A 15,297-nucleotide genomic window follows, 5' to 3' on the forward strand; every position below is an offset into this window, starting at 1 on the left:
CTCCAATAATCTCATCTGCGTATGGGGTCAGTCTTGCTAATAGAATATTTGAAAGGATTTTATAGGATGTTGACAGAAGAGAGATGCCTCGATAATTATTACAGTCAGTTTTCTATTTTTTCTTGTGAATTGGAATAATGATTGATTCTTTCCACTCTTGTGGCAATTCTTCCTTGTTCCAGATAAGGAGAATGAGTTTGTGTATCTTGTTCCACAATTTTTCGCCTCCAGCTAAAATTAACTCAGCCGGAATTTCATCTACACCCGGAGATTTGGGTTTCTTTAATTTCTTTATAGCGGTTTCTACTTGTATTCGGTTGGGTTCTGGAATATACGGTTCGGCGGTGTGTATCTCCTTTTCTCCACACACACTAGTTTTTGGTTGCGTGTTAAGCAAATCGTCAAAGAAAGATTTCCATCTATTTAAGATGCTATCCGTGTCAGTGAGAACTGTACCGTCAGCTTTCTTTAATATATAAGCACGAGGTTGATAGTCTTTCTTAAATTCGTTGATTCCCTTATACATGTCCCGGATGTTTTTATTTTTACTATTATCTTCAAGTTCCTTAATTTTAGCTTTTAGAAAATCGCGATTCTTTGTTCTAAAAATTTTGGAAGTTTCCCACCTGATATCTGTGAAATTTTGTGTAGTTATTTCATTCGGAGGGGCTTCCACTCTTTGACATTTTATCAAAGCACAATTATAGAAATCCAGATGAATCCAACTGCTAACTATAATCAAACATCCATTTTAAACGGCTCAACAGTTCAAAATCGGAAATCAAAATGTCTCAGAAATTTCCCCGTTTAGAAACGGAATTTTCAAAATCACTGAGGCATATTTCGATTATTTTTAATGAGAAGTTTATATACCAAACTGGTCCCAAACTTGGGTAGCTAAATAAAGAATCTACTTTTGGTAAAAATCATGAACCCCCTCCTCCGTCTTCGAAGACACATTTTAATCAAAGTCACATGACATATTCCAGCGATGTTGGTAGTGTTACAAAATTCATTTGAAACAATTCAAAGGTGCTGGCCATGAACAACAGATACCAACAGGAACCCTTTTATTTGTTCGTAAATAAGGGATATCAAATATAGAAATGATACACAAATTTAGATTACTCACAGCTGATGTGGTAATTGTCTGTAATAAACCAGAATTACATGAGTTATAAATTTAAATTTAGGCTAATATTGAATTACTGTTCCCAGTATGCGAAATAATATGTGATGATGAAGATTTTGCTTCAAAGGAAAATCAAAAATGTAACTAGCGGAGGTGTTCATATAGGATGCAAATTGTACTGCATATGTTTAATTATATTCTTAAGTACATGTCATCCCCTCTTAAAAATCCCGTAATTTCCATACCGACTGCTCTAAAGTAAAAATACCGTTATAAGAGCAGGCAGCATTATTATTAAATACTGAGAAGTTATCGCTGATAGAGAAAATATGAATTTCAAGATCAATTAGCAACTGCTCTGTGTGGTGATTCAACAGATCATTTATGCCAGGTACTTTTTTTTTTTAAAGGAATATTTTCTCTGCTGTACTGCGTTACAAATCTCTTCTTAAATTGCTGAAAGTATTTTCTCTGTTAAATAAGGTATAAACATGAGAATTCCTGTTCGTTATTAAAAGGTTATTAAAACGTTAGAGTAAAAATAACATGGTTTGTGTCCTTGTCTGAAAATGCCCGTAAAAGAGAGGTTTCCTTCCTGAAATAACACGTATATATTTTCTAGGACAAAAGGTCTGCCTTGATTATAGAGATGTCCGTTAAGGGAGGCTTTACTCACTCTATTACGTAACGTTTTGTCATTACCTGAATCAGCCACCTTTGCCTACGCAATAGTTTAGTAATTTTAAATATTAAGTATTTATGATATTGTTATGTTATTATACTAAATATACTTAGCTTTTTAACGTTGTTAATGTTATTAATGTGAAAAATATGTTTAAAAATAATTCTGTACGTTAATGATATAAGATGTTATGAATGAGTTATAATAAACATTATTTAATAATTGCGTTTATTAATTCTTTCAGCTTCGTTTGGAGGTACAATGAACTTATTCACTGGGGGAAGTTTCTTATCATTGGTTGAAATTTTATATTTTGTCATGACAGATACAGTCCTTTCTTTGAACTGTAAAATGTACCTTAAGAAAAGTGGAAATCTTCTTACTCGAATGGGCCGAGTAATTGCGCACCTTCTTTGCACAATTATAAGCTTAATTCTCAAGAAACAGAGAATGACCAAAACGAAATTACCGGTAGTTTTTTCCAGGCCAATCCGTAAGAAAATAACTAAGAAATATTCAAACAAACGAACAGACAGGTAGGGTACATGATTTTTATTTAGTGAATTTGTAAAATTCTTAAGTTAGGCTATTCAAACTAATGGTAAAGGTGCTGTATATATTTTTAATTATTGTTCAACTTCTATCTCTATAATCATCATCATAATAGGTATTCTGCTATTATTAACAGGCCACTTGCTGTAACAGAGAAGCTTTAGTGCTTCACGGTCTTCTGCTAGTCACTTCATCTTCATGTATGATATTCTATTTAGATATCATCCATCAATTAATCTCCTTCGCCCTCTCCCTCTCTTTCCTGCCACTATACCCTCTTGCACTTCTTCATGATACAGTCGGACCTCAAAAAAATAACTTCTTTCAAATAGTTCTCAAAAATCCATTTATGTTGCAATCTATTTGTCCTACTACTACTATTATTACCTAGGTATTATTATAAAGTTCTATCCTTTAAATTTCAACTCGTGAAATTTTTGCTAAAGTGTTAGCTTTCCTTTTTTTCTTACTAAACTTATTTGCTCTACAAATTTTAAGGAAAAGAATTATTATCCCATCTTAAAACTGATAAATGTATATGTATGTTATATCTGAAATCACACATATCATGGTTACGGAATACAAGAGTTTACTTATATATTCCACTTACTTTTCACGGAGATGTTTATAACTCAATAAATAACGCTTATGGTCTTCTGTCCATTTTAGTTTGCTTTAACTGACGTTTTAAACGCACTGACTTTAACGCCAGATATTAAGCCATCCCAGATTTGGATTAATTCTGAAACCTGTTATACAAAATGCCTAAAATTCCACAAGAAGCACAATTCAGGCAGAATTTCGGAGGAAAAGCAAAAGTTAGCAATCATACCATTTATTCATAATACCTCGAATAAAGTTAGTCGTTTACTGAGAAAATATGGAATAAAAACAATCGAGAGCTCCTTCGTGGCTAAGCGGTTAGCGTATGCGCCTTTGGCGTGGGAGGTCCGGGTTCGATTCCCGGCGGGAGCTCATGTGGTTCGGATTCCACGTTAATCAGTAGGTCCACGTCTCATATAGCCTCGCTGCTGAACGGGACGTTAAACTCAAAATCAACTCAACTCAAAAACAATCGACATACCACCTTTATAAAGATAACACAAAAGCTGTGCTCAGTAAAAAAATCAAGAAAGATTAGACACCCCGGATATTTACTCATCCCATGCAAATATGGACTACTATACAGTAGACAAACGGAATGTACAATTAAGACTAAATATGGGGGAGCACATAAGATATATACGATTAAATCAACCAAAATTGTTTGTCTGTCTGTCTATCTATCATCTATCTATCTATCTATCTATCTATCTATCTATCTATCTATCTATCTATCTATCTATCTATCTATCTATCTATCTATCTATCTATCTATCTATATCTATATATATATCTATATCTATCTATCTATCTATCTATCTATCTATCTATCTATCTATCTATCTATATATATATATATATATATATATATATATATATATATATATATATATATATATATATATATAGTTACAACACTACAAATAATTACAAGTACCATTATAATTATGCGTCTAGCCCAGAAACATATCAGCGGAATTTAGAGTCCATCGAAGTAATTTTCTAAATAATACAATATACAATGCACGTAATTCAAGCTAAAACACGTATGAAACGAACAGTCCGTTACGCTCATTTTGCTTATGCTATATTATGATGAAGACATGTGTGTTCATTCAACTCCCTACATGTAACGTTTAACATGTTCGATAATACATGTACTATCCTTTTATTTGAATAATTCAGAATTTCTTGCTTTGTTCTCATTTTCGAAAAAATGCAGTTGCCATGACTTTTACAGTAACCCTCGTATATATACCACAATAATTGTATAATTGCGTTAGTACAACCCTGAAAATAAACGCAATCAGTGCGTTTGAAACGCCAAAAATGTTTAAATAAAATAAACATGGATGGAATATCAAACGCCTTATTTATTGAATTAGAAGGGTTTATTTGCTTTCTGCAATTTACTGCTGTAGGAAAACGTAAGCTAAAACACGTTTTATGATTGAGTCTAAAAGAATTAGCAGATGTAACTATGTAACATAACGATTTAGGGTTTCCATTATGGCTTTGAATAGATAGGTTGCTCTATATGACAATGGAAGTTTCGTAGGATTTCTACGTATTCCCATTGTATGAATAGTACCTTTAATATGTATGTTCTGGTCGACTTTCTTCAAACTTTAATCTAGCTTTGTTGGCAGTACTTTTCATTAGAAATAGTTGCTCATCTGTTTCTTGACGTTTGATTGATTGGTTCTTTTGTAGTTTAGCATCTCTGTCAGCTCCGAAGGTATATGAGATATAAACCTGCAGCTTAATGTGAAATTTCAACCACATGGCTCCGCACTGGGAATCGAACCCGGATCTTCTACCCTGGAGCCGTGCACGCTATCCATATGGTTACGAGAAATCTTTTTAACATTTGATACGAGCTCCCTGGTAGTAAGCAGTTAACATATACACCTTTGGCGTGAGAGATCCGGTTTCGATTCCTGGCGGGAACTCAAGAAGTTCGGATCTCACGTTAAGCTATAGGTTTATGTCTTATAAAGCCTCACTGATGAAAGGGACGCTAAATTCAAAATAAAATAAAATCATTTTTAACATTTGATGACGATAAGTGTATTACTGTTTCCTATTTCTTCCATACAAAAGTTTAGAGGATATATACTTATTTGTTATGAAGCTTTTAGTAACTGATAGAGAAAATTTTACACTTCTTTTGTAGGTGTGTGAAGTTTTTTTATGAACCTAATGGCGACTCACTTCTCCCTAAAATTATTGGAAAATATGTTATTGATTATTCTTTACTCGAAAATTGTTAGTTATATGATTCGATTAATTATAGTAGCAATTATTTGTTGTTGGATTAAATTCAACGAGATTAATTAATCCTTCCGCGCTTGAGTATCGAACTCTCTTATCTCACATGTTCCTATTTGTTGCAAGCTGGTAACCATCCTTATTGTGAAGATAATATTGTCAGATGAATATTTTGAACCTCAGATCTTCGTCATGTGGTTAACAGCTAGCAAATTTAATACTACCTAACAATACTTGGCAGGTCTTGAGAGAGAACCCTGTCTTTAGTGGGATATTCTTGTATTAATTCGTGAATTTGAGATATTTAACGTTTACTGAGATTTATTTCTAGATTTTTACTTGTTATTTTTCACTATAATTGTTATTTTTTTAGTTTTTGTCTTGTTATATTTTCTATTTTGATATTTTATTATTTTAACTTTTTCACGATCTCTGATCTCTTTCTGTATAGCCTTTTTCACATTAGTGTGAAAAGTTATTTTCGATTTGCATTTTTTTGCAACTCATATTGATTTATGCATTTTTTTACAAGTCTTATATTGATTTCCTTTTTAAATTTTATGAGGCATTATCATAACGTGCTCATTACACCCCAATTAATCAACTGGTTTAAATTGTGTGAATAATTATTTTATTTCAATATTGACAAAGGAACTATTTCCAAGCATATATTGTCTAAACTTTTCAATATTGAGTTATTTGAGTTTTACAACAAGAATGCATGTAATTATCTGATTCTACGAATGTTTAGAGAATGAAGGTTCTTTTACAATGACCAATTCAATCAATATTTTGCGAACCGTCAAACCTTTAAGTGCTGAAATTTCTCTTCTGTTCAAACAGTGAATCCGAAATTATGCATGTTTCGACACAGAAGAATCATACAAAGAAGAAAATATCGTCTAACATTTTAGTACGCACCATCAGGATATATTGTGAAAACGCCACAATTCATGGATTGAAATATATATCCAGCAGCAAGACTACTACGGTCTCCAAGTAGGTAGAAATTCGTATTTAATTCATCGTTTACTTTTGATGGTAAATAATATTAATAGTTTTATTTGTAGTCATATTAGGTAACAAAACGTTCTGCCTAAAATCGGAAGTTTGAAGTGCGGTTATGACGAAGAGTTCGATTTGAATAGATCAGAAGAACAATGAGGGAGTAGATATTTGTAAACAGTGATGTAGCAAAGAATAATTATAAAGAAATTAGAGAACTAGATAAACTTATTAGGGTATGGTTTGAAGAAGGAATTGTGGTGGCAAACATGATTAAAGATATAACATAAGGAAACCACAAAGGTAATAAAAGATTTGCATTTGACACATAGTATTAGACTAAGAATTAAGAATGTTTCTAAATTTGAAATAACTAACCTTTATATTCTGCTGGTTATAATAATATAGAACAAGGAAATGTAAAATGTAGAAAGTAGAAAATTTCTTGCAAATGTAATTCGATTCTTAAGAGCCAGTATAAGCCTTATCTGTCTGCGATTCGAATTGAGATAGTGTCTTGGTTGTCTTGCAAAAGTACATCACCTGCAAAATTTTCATATGGTTCACGGTAAAATTTCCGTTATATGTTTTGCTGTACGAAAGCGAAATACAACATTCAACATATAAGTTCTCATGAAATGAGGAACCTCTAATGTTTTTCTTAACTCTTGATAGTTCTTATATTTATGATTGATTTTATCATTAAGTACATTCTCTACAGTATTGAGTAGTTGACCTAAACAAATTTAGAGCTGACTGTTTCATCTAAAGCTTCCCTTGTTCAATTTTTATATATTTTCAGATTGTTTTGGCTGGTTTTGGTTATTTTCCATCTCGGTTTGGCTATTGCATCAATGTGGTGGTTATATTCCGCATATATAAAAGCATCTCTGAATTACAAAACCGAATGGAATTACCAAGATTGGAACTTAACCGCGCCGTCTATCCATATTTGTGATTGGGAGTATACGTAAGTGTTTTACAATTATTCGCAGCAATATTGTGTTTTGAAAGGAAATATCAAGTAGCACTATCACATGTACATAACGTGCATGATTTTGATTTGCATTTTGCATGTTTGATTCTCAATTAATTTTGAAACCGGAGGTGGTAGTAGATTTCTGCTACCTCCAATCTTAGTACAGAAATTAGAGTGGATATGGAATATATTCTTGAAACTTAGTGTATTGCAGAAAACCGCCTCTCGCTATCTATTACCGTTTTTAGTCTATAGTGATCAACATTAAAACCTGAAATGATTAATTTCTATCACTTCTGACTTGAATATCACATTTATCAACGAACTCGATTCGTAGCTTTTTACCCTTCTACATATCCTTGCCAGAATTGGTGGAGATTCATCAAATAGTTCTTCAGATTTTTGTATCCCGGACGGAAGGACACACTGACAGATTAATTATATAAATGAGTTTTAGTAAACCAAACTCCTTAAAAATACATGAATAGTTTTCTATTGTAATCGTGTGTGGGGTTTTTCTCGTGGCTCTCCCGTTTCCATCCACTTTATTCATTCCACCATTACATTCATTTCTCATTATCACCGACTCCTTTAGTCCAGTCGGTAAAAACGTGAGACGTAAAACTGAAAATTTCATTTCATTTTTTCTCTCTGTATTGTAATATGTCTGAGATATACATTAAAGTACTAAGTTTATTGTTATTTATTTATTTATTTATTTGATGTGAGAACCGTTTAAATAGGCAGAATTTCCGAGTACAAAATAGAGAAAATAATTATGCACTGACTTTTTAAAACAGATGTAATATTACAGAGAAAATACGTAAATGATGGTTTTACCTTACAATGGAATTACAAACTTTAATAGACTTGTAATAATATTAGTACATATTGCATTCGTACATCCAGCTTTGTGGTTTATTCTATTCGGATTCCCTTTAACATCTATAAGAATATTATACTGAATGAAACCTATTATGTAATGAAACGTAATTATGTGTGGCTATACCATTATACAAATGCGGCAGAGTAGCCAGAACCCTTGTTTAGCGATGGGGATCTGACAAGAATTTCTAACAATAATGTGATCCTTTTGGAATCTAAACATTAATGTACATTAATGTAATTAATTCCTTCTGAAAGGTGTTAAGATCATAAGTTTTCGGTCTTCGGTGCTGCCCATTCGTCACTACAAGTCAGAGTTGAAACTCAATGCATCGAAATAATAAAATATTAGTGCGGGGATTTAGTTGCTTGAGCTCAAAGTTTCCCAATCTTTCATGGCTGGTGATACACTTTATAGAACACTCACGACTCACAAAATAAGTGTCACGTATTGTGCGTGTGTGTGAATTATAGGCCGGTAATGTGATATATGCCACCCGGTTAACAAATTTATTGTATAAATTTTAAATTTCGCGACACATCCAATGATGCTGCGTGATACATTGATGTATGGTGATACTTTACGATTCAAGAGTCTTGTTCTAGCTTAAAGATTAATTTGCAATATTTCCATAAGTACCTTCACTTCAGTGCATGCAGAGATTGAGGCTTAATCTCGTGTTCTTATATGCATACCTACTATTTGAAGTAAGCTGTTATTACAACAAATTTGGAAGTAAGATGAATTCATTCAGGTACAATTCCTTACAGAGCAAGCGCTAAGGTTTATTTTATCGTTTGTTAATATTTTCTACTTACATATCAACTAGACATCTTTATATTTCATGGAGCATAAAGTATTAATTGTATTGCAGTGATAAGTTCGAACAGTCAAATTATTTTACAGAAATGTGATAACACATAGAGGATTAGATACATGTATCAGTTAGCTTTGCTTTCTGACAACTTAAGTTTCGGAAATTATTCTTTCGGAAAATTTCTAATGAGATTTTTTCCCCATACGTTAGTTATTTAGCTGTAAGAAATGTAATAACGACGGAACGAATATATTTTATCAAATAGCTGAAATACCCACAATGCACATTTGTTCCTATTTTTTTTCTTTTATGTAAGGCATAATATTTTACTACCCCATATTGTATAAAAGTAAATTGAAAAATTAAACTTTTATCACTGTCTATTTTCATATCGGGCCTCAACACGTTTTTAAATCGTCGCCACGAAACATGGACAATTCAGTAATGTGGGAATTTATAAAATCAAAATCTCACATTAGAATCATTAAGATTATGATTACTTTAAATAGAGGGTATTCCAGGAGAAAACCGACAAATTTGCATATATATTCCTCAATCACAAGAAGAGAAAAGTTTATTTTGAACTTTGCAAAAAAGTACCTAATTTCGGGGATGAAGGTAGTTTTAGGCAATTTAGTGATAATGATATCAGATTGGCTACACTGCGACCATCAACAAACAAACTCAGTCGACGTGTTCCTTACATCGAAACAGAAGAATAGTTTTATTTTGCACTTTGCTATGATAAATACACACATTTCTTTTAAATGTGTGTTTCTTCTTCAAAATTGTCGGGGAACGTCATGAATAGAAAATATTTGAGAACGAAAACCACGACGGGGAAACTCGACGATGAGGAAAAGCCATGGAACAGTAACATATATTGAATGCTTTTTTCATGTATCTAATTGCAAATTTAAATGCTAATGCGTTAAGTATGTTTGTTAGGATAAGAATATATACAATGAATTGTATTATATTACTAGGTAGAAATAATACTGATTAGATGTGCTTCATCTATCAAAATTATGTTTGATCAATAATACTTTAACTACAGTTTCAATGTTCTGCAAAGTAAAATACTTCACTGCCTTAAATAAAAGTAAAATTTGACCAAGGAAATCATTTCTAAAAATTAATAGTGCTGTAATTTTGGCAACGTATCATTGTCTCCATCAGACAAATTATGAAATAAAATCTAAATGCCACAGCTTATATATTTCAGTAAATGAGAGGAGGTCCTTTTGTAGGTGCCAATGAGATCCTTCCTTTCATTTTAAACAACTTTGAATTGCATACAGATCTTGACTTTTAATAATGAAATATTATTTTTAAAAAATTTAAACTTTTAATTGGAACCTACTCCACGTACATATTAACACACCTGTCTTATCTTTTCATTCTTTTCTGCTCTATCCAAAATCTTTTTCTACAAATCATGGATGTTCAGTGGACTATTCCAATTCATCAGTTTCTCTCTGTCTTCTCTTCGTATTCATTCCACCTCTTTCCAATTTGTTATAATGTCTTTTATTTCCCTTTCCAATCCTTCCACACCTTCCCAGTTCATTTCGTATCTTGTTTCTCTCATATGCTTATATATTGCGTTATTATCTCTAATTAATCTAACGTTGTCCCTGTGTTGTTTAATCCTTTCTTCTAACTTCTTCCCTGTTTCCGCTATGTAACTCCTTGCACCCAATTCTATATACAGTGAAACCTCTCTAAAGCGGACAGTCGTGGGGAATCAAAAATTGTCCGCTATAGAGAGGTGTCCGTCTTAGAGAGGTTTCGATATTTTCTTACGTAAATTAGTAAACAAGGTGATATGTAATTACAAACTATTGAAGGTAATTTATCGAATCGTTCTATGACTGTGGGCATGTCGACATCTGCGGATTCTCCACAAATCGCTTTGAAAGAAATTTTGTGTCTAATTCGAAATTTCTCTAACCACTCGTTCGAGACCTTGAAATCTGAAACATCCATTTCTGTTGCTACATCCAAATCCTTAGCTTTTAGCATCGACCCTAACACAGGAATTTTTTTCATTCCGCACTCTACAAAACCACTCACTTGCACACCAACTTTGTTCAAAGCACTGAGACACTATTTTCATTGTCATTTTCACATTAAAACTTTATTAACTTGTCTTGGTTTTATATTATCTCAGGTGCTTGTGTTTTACCAATACAAAAATTTTCAGTTATCCTTCGCACACCTCAGTATTCTTCGAAAATTCAATCAATTCGATTTTAACATTAGCGCTTCTCGTGGCATTTCGAAAGCTCACAACAACTTACACCTTATTGCTTATTCGATGCAGAATGACTTAAAAAGATTTCCTTCTGCAAATAGAAGCACTAAGACAATATGCGAATACGCGGACAAAAAATACCAGACATGTCTTCTGCTTGATTCCAGCGGAACAGTAGAATGACGTGTCATCCCAAATGGCAGGCAACTGTCAATCACTTTTGATCCTAAAACAGGTTGGGTGGGAGTGGAATGTAAGCAAAGAATATGAGGGTGTTGTTAAACAAAGACGCTTCATCTGAGTTTCTGAACAGCCAGTTGACGAGGAAAAATGCTATTACAATGCCTCCTTGGTGATACATGTATGCATTACTGAAAATGTACTTTTCAACTTGTTTCTAGAGAAAGTGTCCGTAATATGGAGGTAAATAATACCTATAAAAGACAGAAAAGACTGTCCGTGTCCGTACAAGAGAGTGTCCGCCTTAGAGAGGTTTGTCAACATGGTTTTTCCTATTACAGTGTTTGGGGATTACAAAATGTGTCCGTTATGAGAGGTGTCCGCTTTACAGAGGTGTCCGTTAGTAGAGGTTTCACTGTACTATCTTTTCCTCACTTTGTTAAATCTCCATTTCTCTTCTTCTTTTCCTTTTCAATAAATCCAATATTCTCCTACTTCCTTTGCTATATGTTGTTACTCGGGGCCGCGGTGGCTCAGTGGTAGAGCGTTCACCTCTGGTGCTTGGGGTCCCGGGTTCGATCCCAGCCCCCGCCAAGTGAACTTTGTGGTGGACAAACATCGTGTGCGTGGGTTTTCTCGGGGTTCTCCCGTTTCCTCCCACTTTCTTCATTCCACCATTTCATTCATTACTCATCATCACCGTCTCCTTTAGCCTAACCGGCATAACCGTGGGACGTAAAACTCAAAGATTTCATTTTTTATATGTTGTTACTCCTCGTTTCTTGAATAGCTTCTTCAGTACTTCTATTTTTTCTTCTGAGATATGTAAGCTGTAGCACATGTTATTTCATAATGTGTTTGATGAAGAGAATGACACCTTGCTGAAATTGTATCACTACTATTTATTAAAAGTGATTGGTTTTAGTTAGATTTTAGTTTTAATTAAGGCAAAGAAGTTCCAAAGCTAGAATGAACGGCATTTATAAAATACCTCTGCAGTATATTTTCCCTGTAATTGTTCAAAACTAAAAGAATGCCCAAAACGAATATATATATATATATATATATATATATATATATATATATATATATAACCCTGGGCATCTGTAAATTTTTCTATATTTTTAACACTGAATTCACGATATATGTAATAAGTAAGGCCCGGATTTTTATGTAGTACAAAGTACCGAAATATGTACATAAATATGTAACAAAAATCAATGAAATATGTAAGAAATATGAAAATATGAAATATAAAAATATGAAAATATGAAAATATGTAAAAATATTTTTCGTGTTTATTTTGTATCTGTGCTATGTTCTTAGCTAATAAATATACTGTAACATATTATGTAATAAAAGCTTAACAAGTGTAAATAACTTCCTACAAATATATACAAATTTTCAGGAGAAACAAGTGAAAATATGTATTAAGGAAGTAAAAAATCACATTATTGAACATATAAACATAAAAAAATATTTATTTAAACAAAAGGCATTTACTTTTGGGACGAACAATGAACCACTAAATAATTTTACGCAATGGAAAAACTTTGTCACTAACTTGTCACTGATACGTTCAAATTTTCACTAAGAACAAATAAAATTGTCTCGTGGAGGAATAAAAATCACATTATTGAATATCAAAAGAGAAAAAAATATTTAAGAGAAACAACGCTTACCTTTGGATCTTTCAAATTTATAACTGCGCGTTTGAAAACCACTAACTTTCGATAGATACGTTCAAGCTTTAACAAGGAACAAATAGACTTTGTAAACACATTATTAGAAATAGCACCACCCGTAGAGATTGCACATACAAAAAAAGGTGAGAAAGCTGGCCAACTGTGCGTTTTAGTTTGTTTTGTCGGCACACTTCGAGTGGCGTCTGCTTGCAAAGGCGATAAGCACAAAAATCCTTATATTGTTTTATTTCTTTATATATATATATATATATATATATAAACAAATCTTTCTTTTTTTTTTCAGGATTGGAAGCGATAACTGACGACGTTTCTTTGCATATTGTAGAGTGTACGATTTGTTTTAACGCAGCTTTCCCGCAATGCAAATCGGTTGAACAAAGTGAGAGAAAAAAATACAGATAATTAAATAAAGTACTTTTCGAGTTATTGTTCCATATATAGGCCTATCTTTATTTGCGTATTATTTAAAGAAAATTAGCGAAAAGGAGCAAGGAAACTGAATTTATGTAAAAATATGTGCAGTAAACAGAAAATATGTTACAGACTTCAAAATATGTAAAAATATATAATGTGATTTTGGTTTATATGGCTCCTTACTTAGTAATTTGCGAACATTTCATATTTTCACCAGCGTACATACAAAGGAAAAAATATGTAAAAACATAAAAATCCGGGCCTTAGTAATAAGCTGCTTTTTATTTTCTATCTTATTGTTTTAGTAGCTACCTTTGTCATGCTAATTTAGTGCTTTTTCTTTTAAAGATTCATTCTTACTGGACATTCATGCAGTGGTCTACTAAAAGATTGTGAATTAAATGGAAAAGCGTTTGATTGCGAAGAATACGCCACTTTCTACTATGCTGGACTTAAATTTTGCTGCGCATTCAATTTTGTACAAAACACGTAAGTAACATAGAAATTATATAACGAACGTGATTTCTATATATAAAGAAGAAGTACGAAGTAAGTGAATGACTGACTGATCAACGCCAAGGCCAAACTGCTTAAGCTAGAAACTAAAAATTTGAACAGTATATTGATTAACTGATTCATACTAGCTTTGCTATGTTAAATAACTTGAATTAGAAATAGAATTCACTGAACAAAGCAACGTTTATTTAAAATAATAAATGTGTAAGAGTTTCGTCAAATAACTTAACATATTGGCTTCATCAGACACTGCTGAAGTCTCTGATAAGGCCAACATATTCAGTTAGTTGGCGAAACTGTTACACATTTATTATTTTAAATAAAAGTTGCTTTGTTCAGTAAATTATGTTTCTAGTTCAAGAATATTGACGTTGAATTAATATCACTATGTTAATTATACTAGTAGCACACAAGTTTCTAGACTAGACAGAAAGACCAATAGTACTACTGATGGACTATGTGAATAAGTCAAACATTGCCATCGTAACAAAAGGTTGGCAACTTTGTGTTATCACCAAGAGGTTCAAGAAGACTAATATGCTCTTCACCTGAATATAACGTCACCTGTACATCCTGACCTTCAAGATAAAAAGTTGGTTTTGTTTGTTTGCTGATTATATCATTGGAATTACTATACTGATGATTTGCATTAAAGTTTTTCTCTCCAAAATTCAAATTTCCATGATTTACTATCGTAACTAACATTAATTCCTACACATTCATAAAAGCATACTCTTTGTTTAATGAGAATCACATTTCTTTTTAGTGAAAGTTATCTTTGAACATGACTTAAAGTTAGGGTGAATTTGTATCTTGTCCCTAACTGTTAACATCAGCAAGACATGAGAGGTACAAGTATACTCCAACAAAAACAATTGGTTTCATTTGGAAGCTTGAAATAAGGTGTAAGTAATGTGTCAAGAATATCGGATTTTTTTTTCTAGAAAAATTATGGTAAATCTCTTTCACAAGATATGGGGAAATCATATTCTCTCTGACTGATTTATACTCCAAAAATAGGAGCAAATTTCTAAAATTTCTCACTAAACATGCACATAATAATAGCATGAATTTTTACAAGACTCAAGCATTTTCATAAACAAGAAAGCCTAAATCCTCATTCTCGTTTTTTAGTTGGTTTCAACTTTAAGCAGTGGGAATATCTGACAAGTCTCAGAATATACGTACAGTATGTAGTATATATTAGGAAGATCCTTATATTTTAAGTCTCACCTAAATGGTTACGTATCAGACCAAATCAGTCATGAGAAAAATAAGCTCAATTTTTAATAATATT

The 15,297-nt window shown here is 32.4% G+C and overlaps 1 protein-coding gene across 1 annotated transcript in view; it reads left to right on the forward strand.

Annotated features, from left to right (window-relative positions):
• The first annotated feature begins 7,042 nt into the window (after positions 1–7,042).
• The window catches only part of LOC145661085 (sodium channel protein Nach-like), a 37,571-nt gene continuing 29,316 nt past the window's right edge, over positions 7,043–15,297 (forward strand). The window contains exons 1-2 of the mRNA XM_081726527.1: positions 7,043–7,215; positions 13,833–13,973. Of these exons, the coding sequence (XP_081582653.1) occupies positions 7,100–7,215; positions 13,833–13,973 (257 nt within the window). The 5' untranslated portion in view covers positions 7,043–7,099. The remainder of the gene's footprint in view (positions 7,216–13,832; positions 13,974–15,297) is intronic.

The sequence above is a fragment of the Thermobia domestica genome, chromosome 9 (genome assembly GCF_964235325.1).
Source record: "Thermobia domestica chromosome 9, izTheDome1.hap1.1, whole genome shotgun sequence".
Taxonomy (NCBI): Eukaryota; Metazoa; Arthropoda; class Insecta; order Zygentoma; family Lepismatidae; genus Thermobia; species Thermobia domestica.